Genomic DNA, 15,168 nt, shown 5'->3' on the forward strand with positions numbered 1-15,168 from the left:
ACAGAGTGAATCCAGTTCGTAACATATGTGTCACGAAGTGAATTCATCTTCATGACATAAGTGTCACGAATTGAATCCAGTTCATGACATATGTGTCACAAACTGAGATGACTTCGTGACACAAGTGTCACGAACTGGATTCACTCTGTGACACCCTGAAAAAATCTGGAAATCAACAAAAAAAACGCCATTTTTGAAAACTAATCACACACAAATGCAATGGAACCTATTTCAAAATGAAACAAAACAATTAAACATGTTCTTATATGCTAAAAATAGGACGAACTTATCAAAATATGTTTGAAGAAGTTTTGGATCTTGGATTTGCAGGAAGAAGAACCTTGGATCTTGAAGTTTTGATGAACAACATTGGATTTGTAGGAAACTTCTTTAAACATTATTGCAAAATGGGTTTAAGATGAAATTATCATTTTTGTAAAATAGGTTTAAAATGGGTTTAGGAAACTTACCGTCGGCGAGCAAGATTCTGACGACCCAAGTGATGAAGAACTCAAGCAAACTTCGTGAAGTTCTCCAGTTCAGGCCCAAATGGGGGAGGAGAAGAAGAGAAAAAAAATCGGCCAAACTTGATTTTCAGAAGAAAAAAACGTAAGTGAAGAGATGGTAGGGTTGAGGGTAGTTGGGGAAAAATTAATTTCTCTCACCTACCACAAGTACTACTTTTGTCAATTTTTGGATTTTATGCTAAATTTGGTAAGTTATATTGAGATGGTATTATTAGTGTTAATTCCCATAATATTTTTGTGTAGATATTTAGCAAATAGGGTATTCGATGAATTTTTTTGCGTGTAATTACCTAATTTTTCCAAGTTTAATTCAAGTCTTATATGTAACTATCTTCTATATTGGAAATTGCATATCGTTTTTATTGTAATTTATCACCAAAATAATATGTTTAAAATTTTTATCACAAAAATAGTTTTTTTTTTTGTAAAATTGTAATTTTATGTTTACCATTTAAAAAAAAAAATCTGTTTATTCTTTGGGACTCAAATTAAGTTCATTATCTTTCAGACTTTAATTGAGAAGGAAAATTTTTATATCCTTTGAACAATAATTATATTTTAATGGATTTAAAATCATAGATGTTTTTGTAATTCCCCCCCTTGTATATGCGTTTCTTTGGTTAAGCTCTCTCTCTCTCTCTCTCTCTCTCTCTCTCTCTCTCTCCTGAAATAGAATATATCCAAAGTCCAAAGTCCAAAACACACGTTCAAATCTCCAGTCTTGCTACTCTCCTGCCCAAGGATTAAAATTTTGCATCTCGCGGTCGTACCATACTTCTAATTTTGGGGGTATCTCGTCTCGTACCGTGGTATCCCGTGGTATTTGATGAACATTCGAGGTATCTCATACCGTGTGGTAAACCGCATACCGTGGGATATACTGCCCAGAAAAGGAACTTCCGCGGGATACTTGAACAACTTTTTTTATTATGATTTTGTATAAATTTAGGATATACAAAAAAATAAATTTTTAAATAAAGTTTTCAGCATTTCACACATAAAATATTAAATAGAGTACAAATCAATACACATGTAATAAAGAGTTCTCAGAAAAAGTCGCATTAATATCTAAATAAAGAAAACAAATAAAGATAAACGTAATAGAGAGTTATCACACATAACAACTGTAGTCGCTCGTTTTCAGACAACTATTTAGGAGCCCCAAACGGTTCGACCCAAGGCCGGACCAAGTGGTCGCGTTCGGGCTCAAGCGTGTCGGACTTGGTATCCCAAGTCGTCCCTTAGCTGTAGGTGATGTCTATCTCATCCGAACACCTGAAAAGATAAGAAGAGAGATGTGAACTACAAAGGGGAAACAGAGGGGTTGCCTCTGTTTACTTCTCCGACGCTCAACATTAGTAGGATTGAGGTGGATATAGAGGGTTTAGGTGTTTAGAGTTATGAGTTCGACAGCGTTTCAGTACTCAAGAATGGATTACCTGGACCAGGGGAGGGACCCCGGCATTTATATGCGACCAAGGGGCGTTTTGGGCGTCCCCTTGGCCGAGGGTCGGCTCTGAGCCGGCCGTGGAGGCGAGGGCCGGCTCTGAGCCGGCCGTGGGACGTTATAGGGGGTCCCTAGGCCGAGAGCCGGTCCTGGGCCGGCCATGGGCCGAGCGCCGGCTCTGAGCCGGCCGTGTGACGTCCCAGGCTCGGCCAATGGCCAAGAGCCGATCCTGGGCCGGCCATTGGCCGAGCGCCGGCCCTGGGCCGGCCGTGTGACGTCCCAGGCTCGGCCAATGGCCGAGAGCCGATCCTGGGCCGGCCATTGGCCGAGCGCCGGCCCTGGGCCGGCCGTGTGACGCCTCAGGCTCGGCCAATGGCCGAGAGCCGGTCCTGGGCCGGCCCTGGGCCGGCCGTGTGACGTTTCAGGCTCGGCCAATGGCCGAGAGCCGGTCCTGGGCCGGCCATTGGCCGAGCGCCGGTCTTGGGCCGGCCATTGGCTGAGCGCCGGCCCTGGGCCGGCCGTGTGACTTCCCAGGCCCGGCCAATGGCCGAGAGCCGGTCTTGGGCCGGCCATTGGCCGAGCGCCGAGGGGAGTGTGGCCGTCGTCGCTTCGCCGGGCCGGGACGGACCGGTAACAACAACACAAAATATAATAAGTGTACTACAAATCAAAGCATAGTTAAATTATAGAGTTCACAGTAATTGTCACTACTCTTTCATCTCCTCCCTTACAGAAGAAAGACACTTATCACACACCGTTGTACTTCTTCAATTATTTGTAGCGGCAAGGTGATTCTTCACCCTAGTAACACCTCCGCCTTTCATCTCATGGCCACAAAAGTTGCACACAAAAGCGTCCGTCTTTCCCTCAATGGGTATACAGTATTTTCGGGATGGATCTGAACTCATTCTTAAAGTAGTAAATCTAAAGTAACAAAATATGTCAACATTAACAATAATGAACAACGTAACAATAACGAATAATCAAGAATTAGATCAAACAAGTAATCAATAATCAAGAAATTAATTATATTTAGATCAAATTAATTAAAAATTACATCTAATAAAGATTTAAATTCAGATAAAAAAAAAAACCCATTTCACAACATCAACAATAACAACAACATGTGATTATTCAAATAACATCGACAATAACGAATAATAAAAAATTAATTTAGACAAATAATCAATAATCAAGAAATCAATCACATTTGGATCAAATTAATTACAAATTACATCTAAATCAACAAAATAAATATTTAATATTAAAATTCGAATTAAAATAAACTCATTTCAAAACAACTACATCAACATTAACATCTAATTATTCGAATTACTACCTAAATCAAAATCTACGTCTTCTTGTTCGTACACCATAATTTCATTACCCTACGGGAGATATACCGAACGTTTATCAAATACCACAAAATACTATCGTACGAGATGAAATACCCCTAAAATTAGACTGTAATTCATTTCTCTTATGTAAGTGAAACAATCATTTTCGAAGCGTGTCATGCTGAACTACTGTTTATATTAACTGCACAACAGCTGTTCGACGTAATGCCCCACAACGAAGCTACGTTGCTCAAAATAGTAAAGGGCTGTAAATTTGTTTATTTCTTCACTTTAGTTGATAGTTTTCAGTTTTAACAATTCTAATCGGAAGTCACACTGTTTCAGCTTTGTGGTGAAGCCAGCTCTCTGTGCTCTTCAGCTTCAAAGGCTATATTTAGTCACTTAGTCATGCCATAAGATAACGCTAAATTTTTTTTCCTGGATAACGTGTGCGACTGATTGATTACAAAATATGCCGATAATTTCATCGTCCCGGTTGCTCGTCTTTGGAGGATCTCTTCCGTTTCGAAGGCTATCGAGTTTCCCCCGGAAAAATTGGTCACGGGGCAGTGTGTCCATCGGGCCCCGGATAGACCGTGCCCGAGGAGTTCTCACGCTCGCGAGCTTCGGGATCGAAAGCGACAGCGAAACCGCAGAGCCGAGGGAGATGAAGATGAAGGAGGCCAAATGGACGAGCCCACGGAGAGTGACCCCCAGAATCAAGAAGGCTTTGCGAGGGAACAAGTACGGGACTCAATTCGCTCCGTTCGCGGCCAAGTCGTTCTCGGAGCTCGGGCTCCCGAGAGGGCTCATCGAGAGGCTCGAGGCCGAGGGGTTCACGAAGCCAACCGACGTCCAGTCGGCCTCGATCCCCGTGCTCCTCGAGGGCCGAGACGCGGTGATCCAGTCCTACACCGGCTCGGGCAAGACCCTCGCTTACCTCCTCCCGATCCTCGCCCAAGTGGGCCCTCTGAGCGGCATGGACCGGGATAGCAGGGACGGGAAAAGGACGATGGACGTGGAGGCGGTGATCGTGGCTCCGTCGAGGGAGCTGGGGATGCAGATAGTGAGGGAGTTCGAGAGGATACTCGGGCCCGAGATGAAGCGGGCGGTCCAACAGCTGGTGGGTGGGGCGAACCGGGCGAGGCAAGAGGAGGCTCTGAAGAAGAACAAGCCGGTGATCGTCGTGGGCACGCCCGGGCGGATTGCGGAGATCAGCTCGGCTGGGAAGCTCCACACCCACGGGTGCCGGTTCCTGGTCCTGGACGAGGTCGACGAGCTCCTCTCTTTCAACTTCCGTGAGGACATGCACCGTATCCTCGAGCACGTCGGGAAGAAGCCCAGCTCAGTCCCGCGTGGGCCTGAGGCCGCCACGCGGGTTGAGCGCCGCACCGTCCTCGTGTCCGCCACCGTCCCGTTCTCGGTCGTCAGGGCTGCCACGAGCTGGGGGAAGGACCCGCTCCTCGTCCAGGCCACGAGCGTCGCCCCCCTCGACAAGCCTGCCGTCGCCAGCCCATCAAAGCCCGAGCCGGGGCCCGCGACGGTGCTGAGCATGCCCCCGAACCTGAAGCACTACCACTGCGTGGCGAGGCTGCAGCACAAGGTGGACGCACTGAGGCGGTGCGTGCACGCGTTGGATGCCAGGTAAGATGCGATTTAAGTTTGTGTTTGGAACCCGGATTTTACTATAGACAAATGAAAATTGGATGGAAAATGTTTGGGAAAATCAAAATCCCCTATTGTGTTTGGAAGACATGAAAATTTCGAGGGAAATAATATGGAAAAAGAGTCTCACGTGTGGCACATCAGAAAACCAAAATCCTCCCGACGTGCAATTTTGCTTAAATTTCCGTTTTTCCTTACATATTTCAAGGAAAATGAAATCTCAAATTTTAGGTTCCGTTTGAAACCCGGAAAATGTGAGGGAAAAATATTGAATATCCATGGTGTTGGAATGTTTTGTTTGAATTGAGAAGAAGTAAAATAAACTTGATTTTCACCACTTTCAAACATAACAAAAAGTTTTGATTTTGTCCTACACTTTTCTTACCATTCTCATTTCCCTTCAAATTTGCAGTCTCCCATATTTTCCGGATTTTAAATAGACCCCCTTATATTTTCCGGATTTCAAATGGACCCTCTTATATTTTCCATATTTTTTTTCAATCCAAACAACCAAGAAAAGTACAATAGATTCTAATTTTTTCCACTCCGATTTTTCATGTTACAAACATACCCTAAACATAAGCTAGCTTAAAAAGACAATATTTTTACAATTCAAAAGAAAATATGTAACGTGTTGAAGTCGCATGTATAATGTCAGGTCGGTGATTGCATTCATGAACCACACGAGGCGGCTAAGGGACGTGGTGTTCAAGCTGGAGGCGCGTGGGATGAGCGCCGTGGAGCTCCACGGGGACCTCGGAAAGCTGGGGAGGTCGAACACACTGAGGAAGTTCAAGGCCGGTGAGGTTCGGGTCCTCGTCACGAACGAGCTCTCTGCGAGGGGGTTGGACGTGGCCGAGTGCGACCTCGTGATCAACCTTGACCTGCCCACTGACTCGACCCACTACGCCCACCGGGCAGGCCGGGCAGGCCGGCTCGGGCGGCCTGGGAGCGTGGTCACCGTCTGCGAGGAGTCCGAGGTCTTCGTGGTCAAGAAGATCCAGAGGCAGCTTGGGGTGGACATCCCTGCTTGTGAGTTTGGGGAAGGCAAGTTTCAAGTGATTGAAGAAAAGGCAAAGAAAACTACACTCACTGCTCAACAAAATTAACACCTACTTCTATATTTATTTATTTTGATCACTATCTAATATAAGTAGATGTATTTTTAATGTTAAGTTTTTAAAATAGTTCCTATATTTTGAGGTGATTGCTGGTACTTTTTATTTACTATATAGTAAGATGAGTATAATTCTGAAATGAGGCGCTATTATCAGTATTGATGTTCAATTTTAAATTCATGCTTTATGATCTGAACTAAATAAAGATATTTTGTAACAATTACGTTGGAATATCTTTTCATAAGGCATTTTTTTGGATTCCGTACAGAGTTTTTAGTCTTATTTATAAATTACTTTTGGACACTTGCAGCCGCAACTACAAAAAACCAAAACCAAAAATCTTTAGCCGTTTTTTACCACTTCGAGCAAAAATCTAAGTTTAACCCTTGTCAACAGTGCGATATATACTTGTTCTAGACGTATACAATCCTTGTCAAAATTTGCGTCAATTTTTCATAAAAATGCACTTAAATGTCATAAGAGCAACTCGATTAAAATATGGATATTGGTATTTGTCGTCAGTCATTTTCGGAAAATCGAAAATATTAAATTTTTTGCGATTTGCGAGAAATTTCATGTCAAAAGTCCAACGGTCAAGCCCCGAAAAAAGTCCAACTTGAGCCCAAGAAGTCGAAAGCCCGTTCGAAAAAAGCTTAGCCCACGCTTGCACGCTCCACGACCACACTCGCCACGCATGGCAATAGCGCACCGCACCACCCCGTGCAACGCTTTCCGTGTGCGCGTGCTTGAAGCCCGCACGCACTTCATAGCAAGGCGCGCGCTCCTGACACTGGCGCACCGCGCCTAGACTCATAAATCCATAAAAAAAACACTAGTCGCACCGCGCCTGACCGAAAGAAAGAGCGCGCAGCCGCTCGATGCACCATGTGTAGGCGAGGCTCCATGCGCGCGCCTTGCCTTCCAAAATCCGACTTTTTAGGGGTTTTTTTTCTAACCCTCCAACATCTATAAATACCCTTCCATATATAGGGATCAAGGTATTTTTTTCTAAAACACTGTCTACTCGATTCCAGAGTCCTGAAACGCTGCTGAGGACTCTCCACACATTCCTCTGATCGAGCCAAAAATCTCCTAAATTATTCTCTACAAATATCGGTGCCCCCACCTAAGGCATAACAATAAGACTAATGTTGAACATCGGAGGGCGCTTCAGAGGCACTGCCTCTACGCCCTTCTAGCTCATTTTCTTCTTCTTAATTTCAGATCTCCGCGACGAACGAAGAACGCTCTTGAGCTAGATAAGCGACACTTGTGACCTTCGGATTCCGCATACCTAGCTCGGGTGTGACCACTTGATCCGGCTCTGGATCGAACCACCCGAAGACTTCAATAGTTGTTCAAATTTCAGCGACAACAGCCAAAAGGAGTGGACTTCCCTACTTAACAGTCTTAATTCAATTCCACCATCTTCTTTCTATATTTCTCAAACTCGAGAAAAGATGAACAATCAACAACCCACACGTTCTGAGGGTGGAAATAACCCCAATAACGCAGCGGGTGGTTCCAAATATTTATTGCGCTCTGGTGACGAAGAGTTGCTAACTCAAAACACACGAGACGCCCATATAAACGAGATGGAGAAGAATATTCGCCAGCTTAGAGCGGCTAATGCAAGGCTTCGTGGCCGATTGGTTGCGAAACAAGCTTTGCAAATAGAAAGGGTCCCTAACAAAGACCTCAAAACTTCATTGACGAGGATTATAACGATGATCCCGGTCTCGAGGATTTCGAGGACACAGAAACCTCCCTTGATGAAGACTGGGGACTTTGATAAGTGAGATTCATTCTCACTTATCTTACGTTTTTAGACATGAATCGAAGCTTGTTCTTAAGGGTTTTGACGTCTTTTTGATAGTTTTTAGTGTATTTTCAGGTTTTTGAGTCAAAGAGAGTATTGTGGAGAGTTTTGGAGTAAAATGGTGCATTCGGAAGCTAAACAGGGCTATTTTGGACATCATTATGAAGGGAAGCGGAAATTTCAGCTCGGCGCGCTGCGCCATGGTGCAAATTATGGGAACAAAAGCTCTAGAGAGTTGGCGTGGTGAGGGGCGCTGGACAGAGCGACGCGCTTTTGAGAAAATACTGCCAGGCGCGGCGCGATACCTCGTTTTCCAGCTTTTTAAAAGCTCACGTTTTGAGATATTCTCAGGCATTGGATCCCATCCAAGGGTCTAAATTGCTCCGAAAATATGCATTGGAAGGGTTTATATCCTTGCCTAGGTCACATGGGAAGGATATCATCACTTAGAAGAAAAAAAGAGAGGGAAGTTGTTCTTGGAGATTTTGAAAGCTTTGGAGTGGAGAAGAGGAAGGAGTGAAGTGACATAAACTCCATCATCATTCTCATCTTCAATAGTTTACTCTTTTCCCTCTCTTTTCATTTATTATTGTGTTAGAAAACTCATTAGTCTTATGTATTACTTTCTTGTCTTGGATTTAGTTATTGACCATTGAATATTGTGGATTTGAGTTTATTTATTATTGTTGCGTTCGATTTCATAGTTTTCATTTGAATTTAATATAAATCTTGGGTGGTTGTTGAGTAGTATTAAATGTCTAGTTCATTCCTAGCTTTGCTTCTTTTACTTATTGTCATTTTGCTTTGTTTGATTGAATTTATGAGTGGCTAAGTAGTTAGAGGGGTGTGATGTAATTATTGAGGTGAGTTTGGTTGGTTAAGTCCTATTTTAGGTTTGTGCTTCATCGTTGGGTTAGATAGTGTTTAAACTATGGGTTTTGGGTTGTGTGTAATCTCTAGTCAGCTTAGCTACCTAACTAGTGTTTTTAGGCTTGTTTAGATGTCGAGAGACAATAAACGACCGTGTTCTACCCATCTCATCCATCACTATCTTAGACTCTAGAAAGACTAGGAGTGATTGTTGTTGTCGCACGAAAATGAACAACTATTGAAAACCTCGGGCGGTTCGATCCAAGGCCGGACCAAGTGATCGCACCCGGGACAAGAGTGTGAACTCGAAAGTCTCGAGCTAGGTTTTTCTCCGATCAACCCGCCTCTCGGGAGAGGTAGGGGGTCAGGAGGAGGAGTGACCGTGCCTTGGCTGTCGGCTGCCTACGTACCCGTGCGTAGGATCAGGTCAGAACGTAGTTCAGGCGTGTAAGACGCAGTATGAGGCGTAGAACCTTGGTGGAGAAGCATACTCGACGAAGGAGACGAGGCGCGAGGAGTCCTCGGCAGCGTCTCAGAACCTCGGAGATCGCGTGTGCGTCTAGCGTGTTAGACGCGCGAGGGGAACTCTAGTTGAGAACCCTAAGGGCGTGCTTGAGCACCGGGGGGCGTTCGGTCAGAGGGAGCGACGTCCGGGAAGTTCCCGTGAGTGCTTCGGAACCTCTGAGAACGAGGGAGACTAGAGGAAATGCTTCAGGCCAAAAATGGCATCAAGAGAAGCAGAGAAGAGTGAGAAATCGAGCATATCGATAGGAGATGAAGGGATGAATTTCCCCTCAATGGGAGGGGGTTTATATAAGTGTTTGGGGACCCTAAGGGGGTCCTTTGGCGTCCATGTGGGACTAGGAACGCGCCCCTTTTCAAGAGGAGGCGCGCAAAGGAGCAGCGGCGCACAACCCGCGGCACGCGGTCTGCGCCGCTCAGCGCACAGCGCGACCTTGCCCGGGCGCGGCGCGCGGTGCAGCCGTCGTGGCGCGCTCCGGGCTGTCCCTTCGTGGGCTTTTCGCGACCGTCGTTCTTTTGGGCCCTTTGGGCTATTGTGAGCTTGGTATTTCGGGTCTATGACACAAATGTTTGTTTGACGGATAGGACTCGAGTCGATGCTCGACTCGAGGAGCGAAGCTCGACTCGAGGAGACCGACTCGAGGCTCGACTCGAGGAGCGAGGCTCGACTCGAGGAGACCGACTCGAGGCTCGACCCAAGGAGCGAAGCTCGACTCGAGGGACCGACTCAAGGCTCAACTCGAAGAGCGAGGCTCGACTCGAGGAACCGACTCAAGTCTCAACTCGAGGGGCTAAGCTCGACTCAAGGAGTCAAGAGTTTGGATGAGAGTTTGGAGGCTTGCCGCTCTTCAGGACCTCTGGCCTGACCATCGGCCCTTTGAGCGACGTACCTTCTCGGTGTCTCGGGTTTTCCGAAAACGACCGACAACATTAGCCCCCAAGTTAGTCGCTCGGGAGGTTCCCAGCGATGAACTTTTTGTCCTTTTAGTTGGGTGTTTGAGGAAAATATTTTCCAAGTCCCGTCATCCAAGGAAATTTTTCCTTCTTCTTTTTTTTTTTTTTTTTTTTGGTGCAGCCGCGCGACCCGTGCGGCGCGCGGGCTTGGCGCGGGGAGCGCCCCGTGCGCGGGGCTGTTTCGCCTTGCGCGGGGGAATTCCGACTTTTTGGTGTTTTTCTCCGTTTTTTCTCCTTGTGGGAGTAGGATTTCGACTCCTACCCCCCTAGGAGTCTATAAATAGACCCCCCCCCCTCTCTCCTATTCCTCCACTTTATTTTCTCTCTCTTTCTCTACGCTTGTTTCTTTTTTACGCTTGCATTATGGGTGTCCCTCCCCTTTTCTCAACTGAGAGTCCCGAGATTGATTTCTCTCTCTTGTTTCAGGATTCTGAACATGCAGAGGATGATCTCTTCGCGGGATTAGGGGAAGTTCCTCTGCACGTGGAAGATAATCCAAGCGGAGTACAGCAGTGGCTCGAGGAAGGCGAGCTGGGCGTGACCGTGCCTTTTGCTCAGCCTCAAGGAGAATGCGCGCCAGCTGGGCGCGACACAGGTGGGGAGTTTGATCATCACACGTCCGGGGGACCTGCCCCTCGCCTCGTGATCAACTTAGTTGGCGAGGGGGTTCGCGACAAAGCCTGTCTCGACGTGCCGCAGTCCGACTTGGACCCTCATGGCGCGCTGGGAGATATTGCGGGCGTGGATGCAGTGACTCCGCTAGAGTCGGTCCTCGACGAGATTGACTGCGTAGACGACTTTGGTCCCGAGTCTGAAGATCTTGGAGGTGATTCGGAGCATGTCCGGGGGCCGAAGGCCTCGCCTCGGAGTGTCCCGAGGTGCCGTCAGCGGCTGCCGCGGCCATGCCGGAGGGCAGGGGCCCTTCTGCGGAGCCAGGGGGTTCTCAGCCCGAGACCCCTGACGCGGAGGCGATAGTGTCGGCGAGGTCGCTTGCTAGGACGGAGTGGTATCCCGAGGAGGGCTTTGCTGCTCCCGAGGACTTCGATTGTTCGGGGGTCGATGCTTCGAGCTCGCTCACCTACCGAACATTCATCGGTCTCAGGGAGGCGTTCGCCATTCCATCGTCCGTGGCGCTTCTCCGTCCCTTACAGGGCGACCGTCCTTTCCGCCCTCGCCGTGGTTTTGCCGCAGTTTCAGTTGCGAGTCTCAACTGCGGGTTGCGGTTGCCGTTTCAACCCATCGTTCAGCAGCTTCTCGCCCGTCTGGGGGTGCATGCATGTCAGATGAGTCCGGCATTCTACCGCTTCGTGGCGATGTGCCACATGGAGTGGCATTGCCAGACTAAGCGGGTGATGACTGTGAGCGACTTTCGTAATCTCATCGCGGTCTTCCCTGCGCCCGGGCAACCCCGTTTCTTCATGGCCAGCGATCGCCGGAACACTAAGCTGATCATGGACTCAGAGAAGTATAACCGACGACCATGGGTGTGGGTCTCGGCGGAGGCTTTTGGCGATGCGCCGCTCCGGTTTGGTCCCTTGACCGAGTTTTCTGCTGATGCGGGGGCCGATGATCTCGACTTCGTGAAGGAGATCCGGGGAATGTCGGAGGCTCGGAAGGCCGTCGAACGATTTCGTTCCCCTGAGTTGATGGCTTCCACTGGGTGGTTCCCGCCGTTTCCATCTAGCCGTGGCGACAGTCAGCGGACCGAGAGTGCTCCCAGTGCCGCATCATCTCTCTCGAGCGGCGGTCTTCAAGGTATGTCGACGTTTCGCACTTTTTGTTTTTTGTTCTTAGCTTAGGGTTTTGACTTTGTCGCTTTTGTAGTCTCTTCGGCTAGGGCGAGGGCTCGAGCGCGTTTAGCGAAGGCTTCTCGGGACCCGAAGTCGTTGGCGGCGGTCCGTTGTCGGATTGCCGCGCGAAACGGTTGGGAGAAACCCGACATTGGTCATCCGACGGAGAACGGCCCTCGCGCTTCTTTGAAGCGACCCTCCTCCTCGGCTTTACCAGACATGTCTTCGGACTCCAAGCGCGTAAACTCGATGGTCGACGTGGAGGCTGCGGAGGTTAGGGGGGAATGTTCCCTGGGCCTTGCTCAATCTTCGATGAAGATGTGGAAGAGCGTCGTGGCCAGCAGCGACGTGGAGTTCTTCCGTCACGGCGTTTCCGATGCACAAAGAGTAAGTTTCTCTTGCTTTGTTTGTTTAAGGCCTTGTCCTTTGCTGACTTATCCTTTTGCCTTCTCAGGTGCTTGCTCGAGCGACCCGGGGCGAGAAGATCCTTCATGACCTCATCAAGTGGATGAGCCGTGCCCAGGAGGAGCTTGCTCAAGCGAAGTCTCAGCTGGCCCACGCCGAGCGAGGTTCTCACTCAAAGGCGGAGTTTGCGAGTCTCCGCGAGCAGCTTCAAGAGGCTCGCGTGGAATTGGGAGTTACCCGCGGCAAATGCGACCGTGCTCAGGCGGCGGTGGCGAAGATGGCTGAGGAGCTAACGACGGAACGTCAAGCTCTCGAAGTGGCGACTCGATCGACGGAGGTCTTCCGGAGCGAGGCGCGGGACCTTCGACGCCAGTTGGAGTCGCGCACAAAAGAAGTTGGCATTCTCCAGGGCCAGCTTACATCGAGTGAGGCTGCCCGTGTTCGAGCGGAGCGCGAGCACGACTCCTTGGCGGAGGAGGTGGCTCGGGTCACCGCGGAGAAAGCCGCGGCGGAACAGCTTGCGTTCGACCTTCAAGACGACTTTGATGTCGGAGTCGAGGAGGCAAGACACGCAGCAACGGTGGAGTGTCGGGACGCCACAGCTATCGAGAATGTTTCTCAGGGGGTCACCTTCCACTTCTTCGACTCGTTGTTCCCACCACTCGACGGAGTCGATCCCGTAGGCGACGATCCCGCCGAGTGACATTTTTTTTTCTTTATTATTTTTCGCGCAAGTGTTTAGCGCATGCTTTCTTTTAGGTTTTTCCATTCAGCGCACTTGTTTTAGCGCTTGCTTACTAGGATTTTTCCCTTTCAGCGCACTTGTTTTAGCGATTGCTTACTAGGATTTTTCCCTTTCAGCGCACTTGTCTTAGTGCATACTTTCTGGGGTTTTGGGGCAGTTGCCCTTTTCTTTGTGAGATATTACTTATTTTTATGAACATTTTCGCACATTCATCTTTTATGGCGTGTTTGGATAGGCAAGTGTTTGTGTCAATGGTCTTGCCAATTCTTCTATCTCAGCAGGATACCTTTCCAGACGCGCCGGTCACTTGGACGGTTTGCGTTCTTAAGTTTTTTCAACTGTGAGTCAGCCATGCTACGTAGGCGCCTTGCGTGTGCCGGATTGTGCCACGTAGACATCTCAGGTCGCGCTAGGTAGGCGTCCTGGTTGCGCCATGTAGGCGTCTTAGGTGCGCCATGTAGGCGTTTTACGTGCGCCATGTAGGCGTCTTAGGTTGCGCCATGTAGGCGTCTTACGTGCGCCATGTAGGCGTCTTAGGTTGCGCCATGTAGGCGTCTTACGTTGCGCCATGTAGGCGTCTTAGTGCGCCATGCAGGCGTCTTACGTACGCCATGTAGGCGTCTTAGGTTGCGCCATGTAGGCATCTTACGTGCGCCATGTAGGCGTCTTAGGTTGCGCCATGTAGGCGTCTTATGTGCGCCATGTAGGCGTCTTAGGTGCGCCATGTAGGCGTCTTAGTTGCGCCATGTAGGCGTCTTAGGTTGCACCATGTAGGCGTCTTAGGTTGCCCAATGTAGGCGTCTTACGTTGCGCCATGTAGGCGTCTTACGTGCGCCATGTAGGCGTCTTAGGTTGCGCCATGTAGGCGTCTTAGGTTGCGCCATGTAGGCGTCTTAGGTTGCGCCATGTAGGCGTCTTACGTTGCGCCATGTAGGCGTCTTACGTGCGCCATGTAGGCGTCTTAGGTTGCGCCATGTAGGCGTCTTAGGTGCGCCATGTAGGCGTCTTAGGTTGCGCCCTGTAGGCGTCTTACGTGCCCATGTAGGCGTCTTAGGCTGCGCCATGTAGGCGTCTTACGTTTTTTTTGGTGGAGCGTGTTCTTTTGAACTTAGGTTGCGCCATGTAGGCGTCTTACGTGCGCCATGTAGGCGTCTTAGGCTGCGCCATGTAGGCGTCTTACATTTTTTTTGGTGGAGCGCGTTCTTTTGAAGGTTTCCTTACCATTACTAGCCCCCCCATGTTTTAGGGTTATAAGTTTAATATTTGATAACCGGAAAACATGCACAAAATTTGCGAAACGGAAAACGAAGTTTGAATCGGAAAACTTGAGTTTTATTACGTTTGTGAAAAATTTGCGAGAAATTTAAAATCCTAAAACATTGGCTCGTAGGCCTTATTGAAAATGGGAAATAAAAGCGACAAAAAACGTGGGGGACGCTAGCTACTGGTAGTACTGCCTCAAATGTTCCGCATTCCACGGGTGGCGGATCGGAGTTCCGTCCGTGTGCTCGATGTAGTAGGTCCCGTCGTGAATGACTTTGCGGACTCTATAGGGGCCTTCCCAGTTCGGGCCTAGGACGCCGGCGCCTTGAACTTGCGTATTCTGGAAAACTCGTCTGAGTACAAGGCTTCCGACGGCAAAGGTTCGCCTTTTGATCTTGGAGTTGTAGTATCTTTCGACCTTGCGTTTCTGTGCGGCGAGGCATTTGAATGCTTCTGATCTCTTTGCTTCGATCAAATCCAAGCTTCATCGAACGCATCAACTCGGAACGTGGGTATCTCGGTTTCGATCGGAACCACGGCCTCGACCCCATATGCAAGGGAGAATGGCATTTCGCGCGGTCGTCCTGTAAGCCCATAGGACGAAGGGAAACTCCTCGGCCTAGGCGCCCTTTCTGTCTTCGAGCTTCTTTTTAAGATTTCCCTTGATAGTCTTGTTGACTGCCTCGACTTGGCCGTAGGCCTGAGG

The 15,168-nt window shown here is 48.6% G+C and overlaps 1 protein-coding gene across 1 annotated transcript; it reads left to right on the forward strand.

The window, feature by feature from the left end:
* Positions 1 to 3,442: 3,442 nt before the first annotated feature.
* EMB1586 (P-loop containing nucleoside triphosphate hydrolases superfamily protein) lies at positions 3,443 to 6,233 on the forward strand. Its single transcript, XM_089615684.1, has 2 exons — positions 3,443 to 4,955; positions 5,635 to 6,233. The coding sequence occupies exons 1-2, from the start codon at positions 3,784 to 3,786 to the stop codon at positions 6,083 to 6,085; spliced, it is 1,623 nt and encodes a 540-aa protein (XP_089471810.1). The 5' UTR covers positions 3,443 to 3,783; the 3' UTR covers positions 6,086 to 6,233.
* The last annotated feature ends 8,935 nt before the right edge of the window (positions 6,234 to 15,168 follow it).

The sequence above is a fragment of the Urtica dioica genome, chromosome 5 (genome assembly GCF_054948205.1).
Source record: "Urtica dioica subsp. dioica isolate 48M chromosome 5, U.dioica_male_clone48M_v1_H2, whole genome shotgun sequence".
In the NCBI taxonomy this organism is placed as follows: Eukaryota; Viridiplantae; Streptophyta; class Magnoliopsida; order Rosales; family Urticaceae; genus Urtica; species Urtica dioica.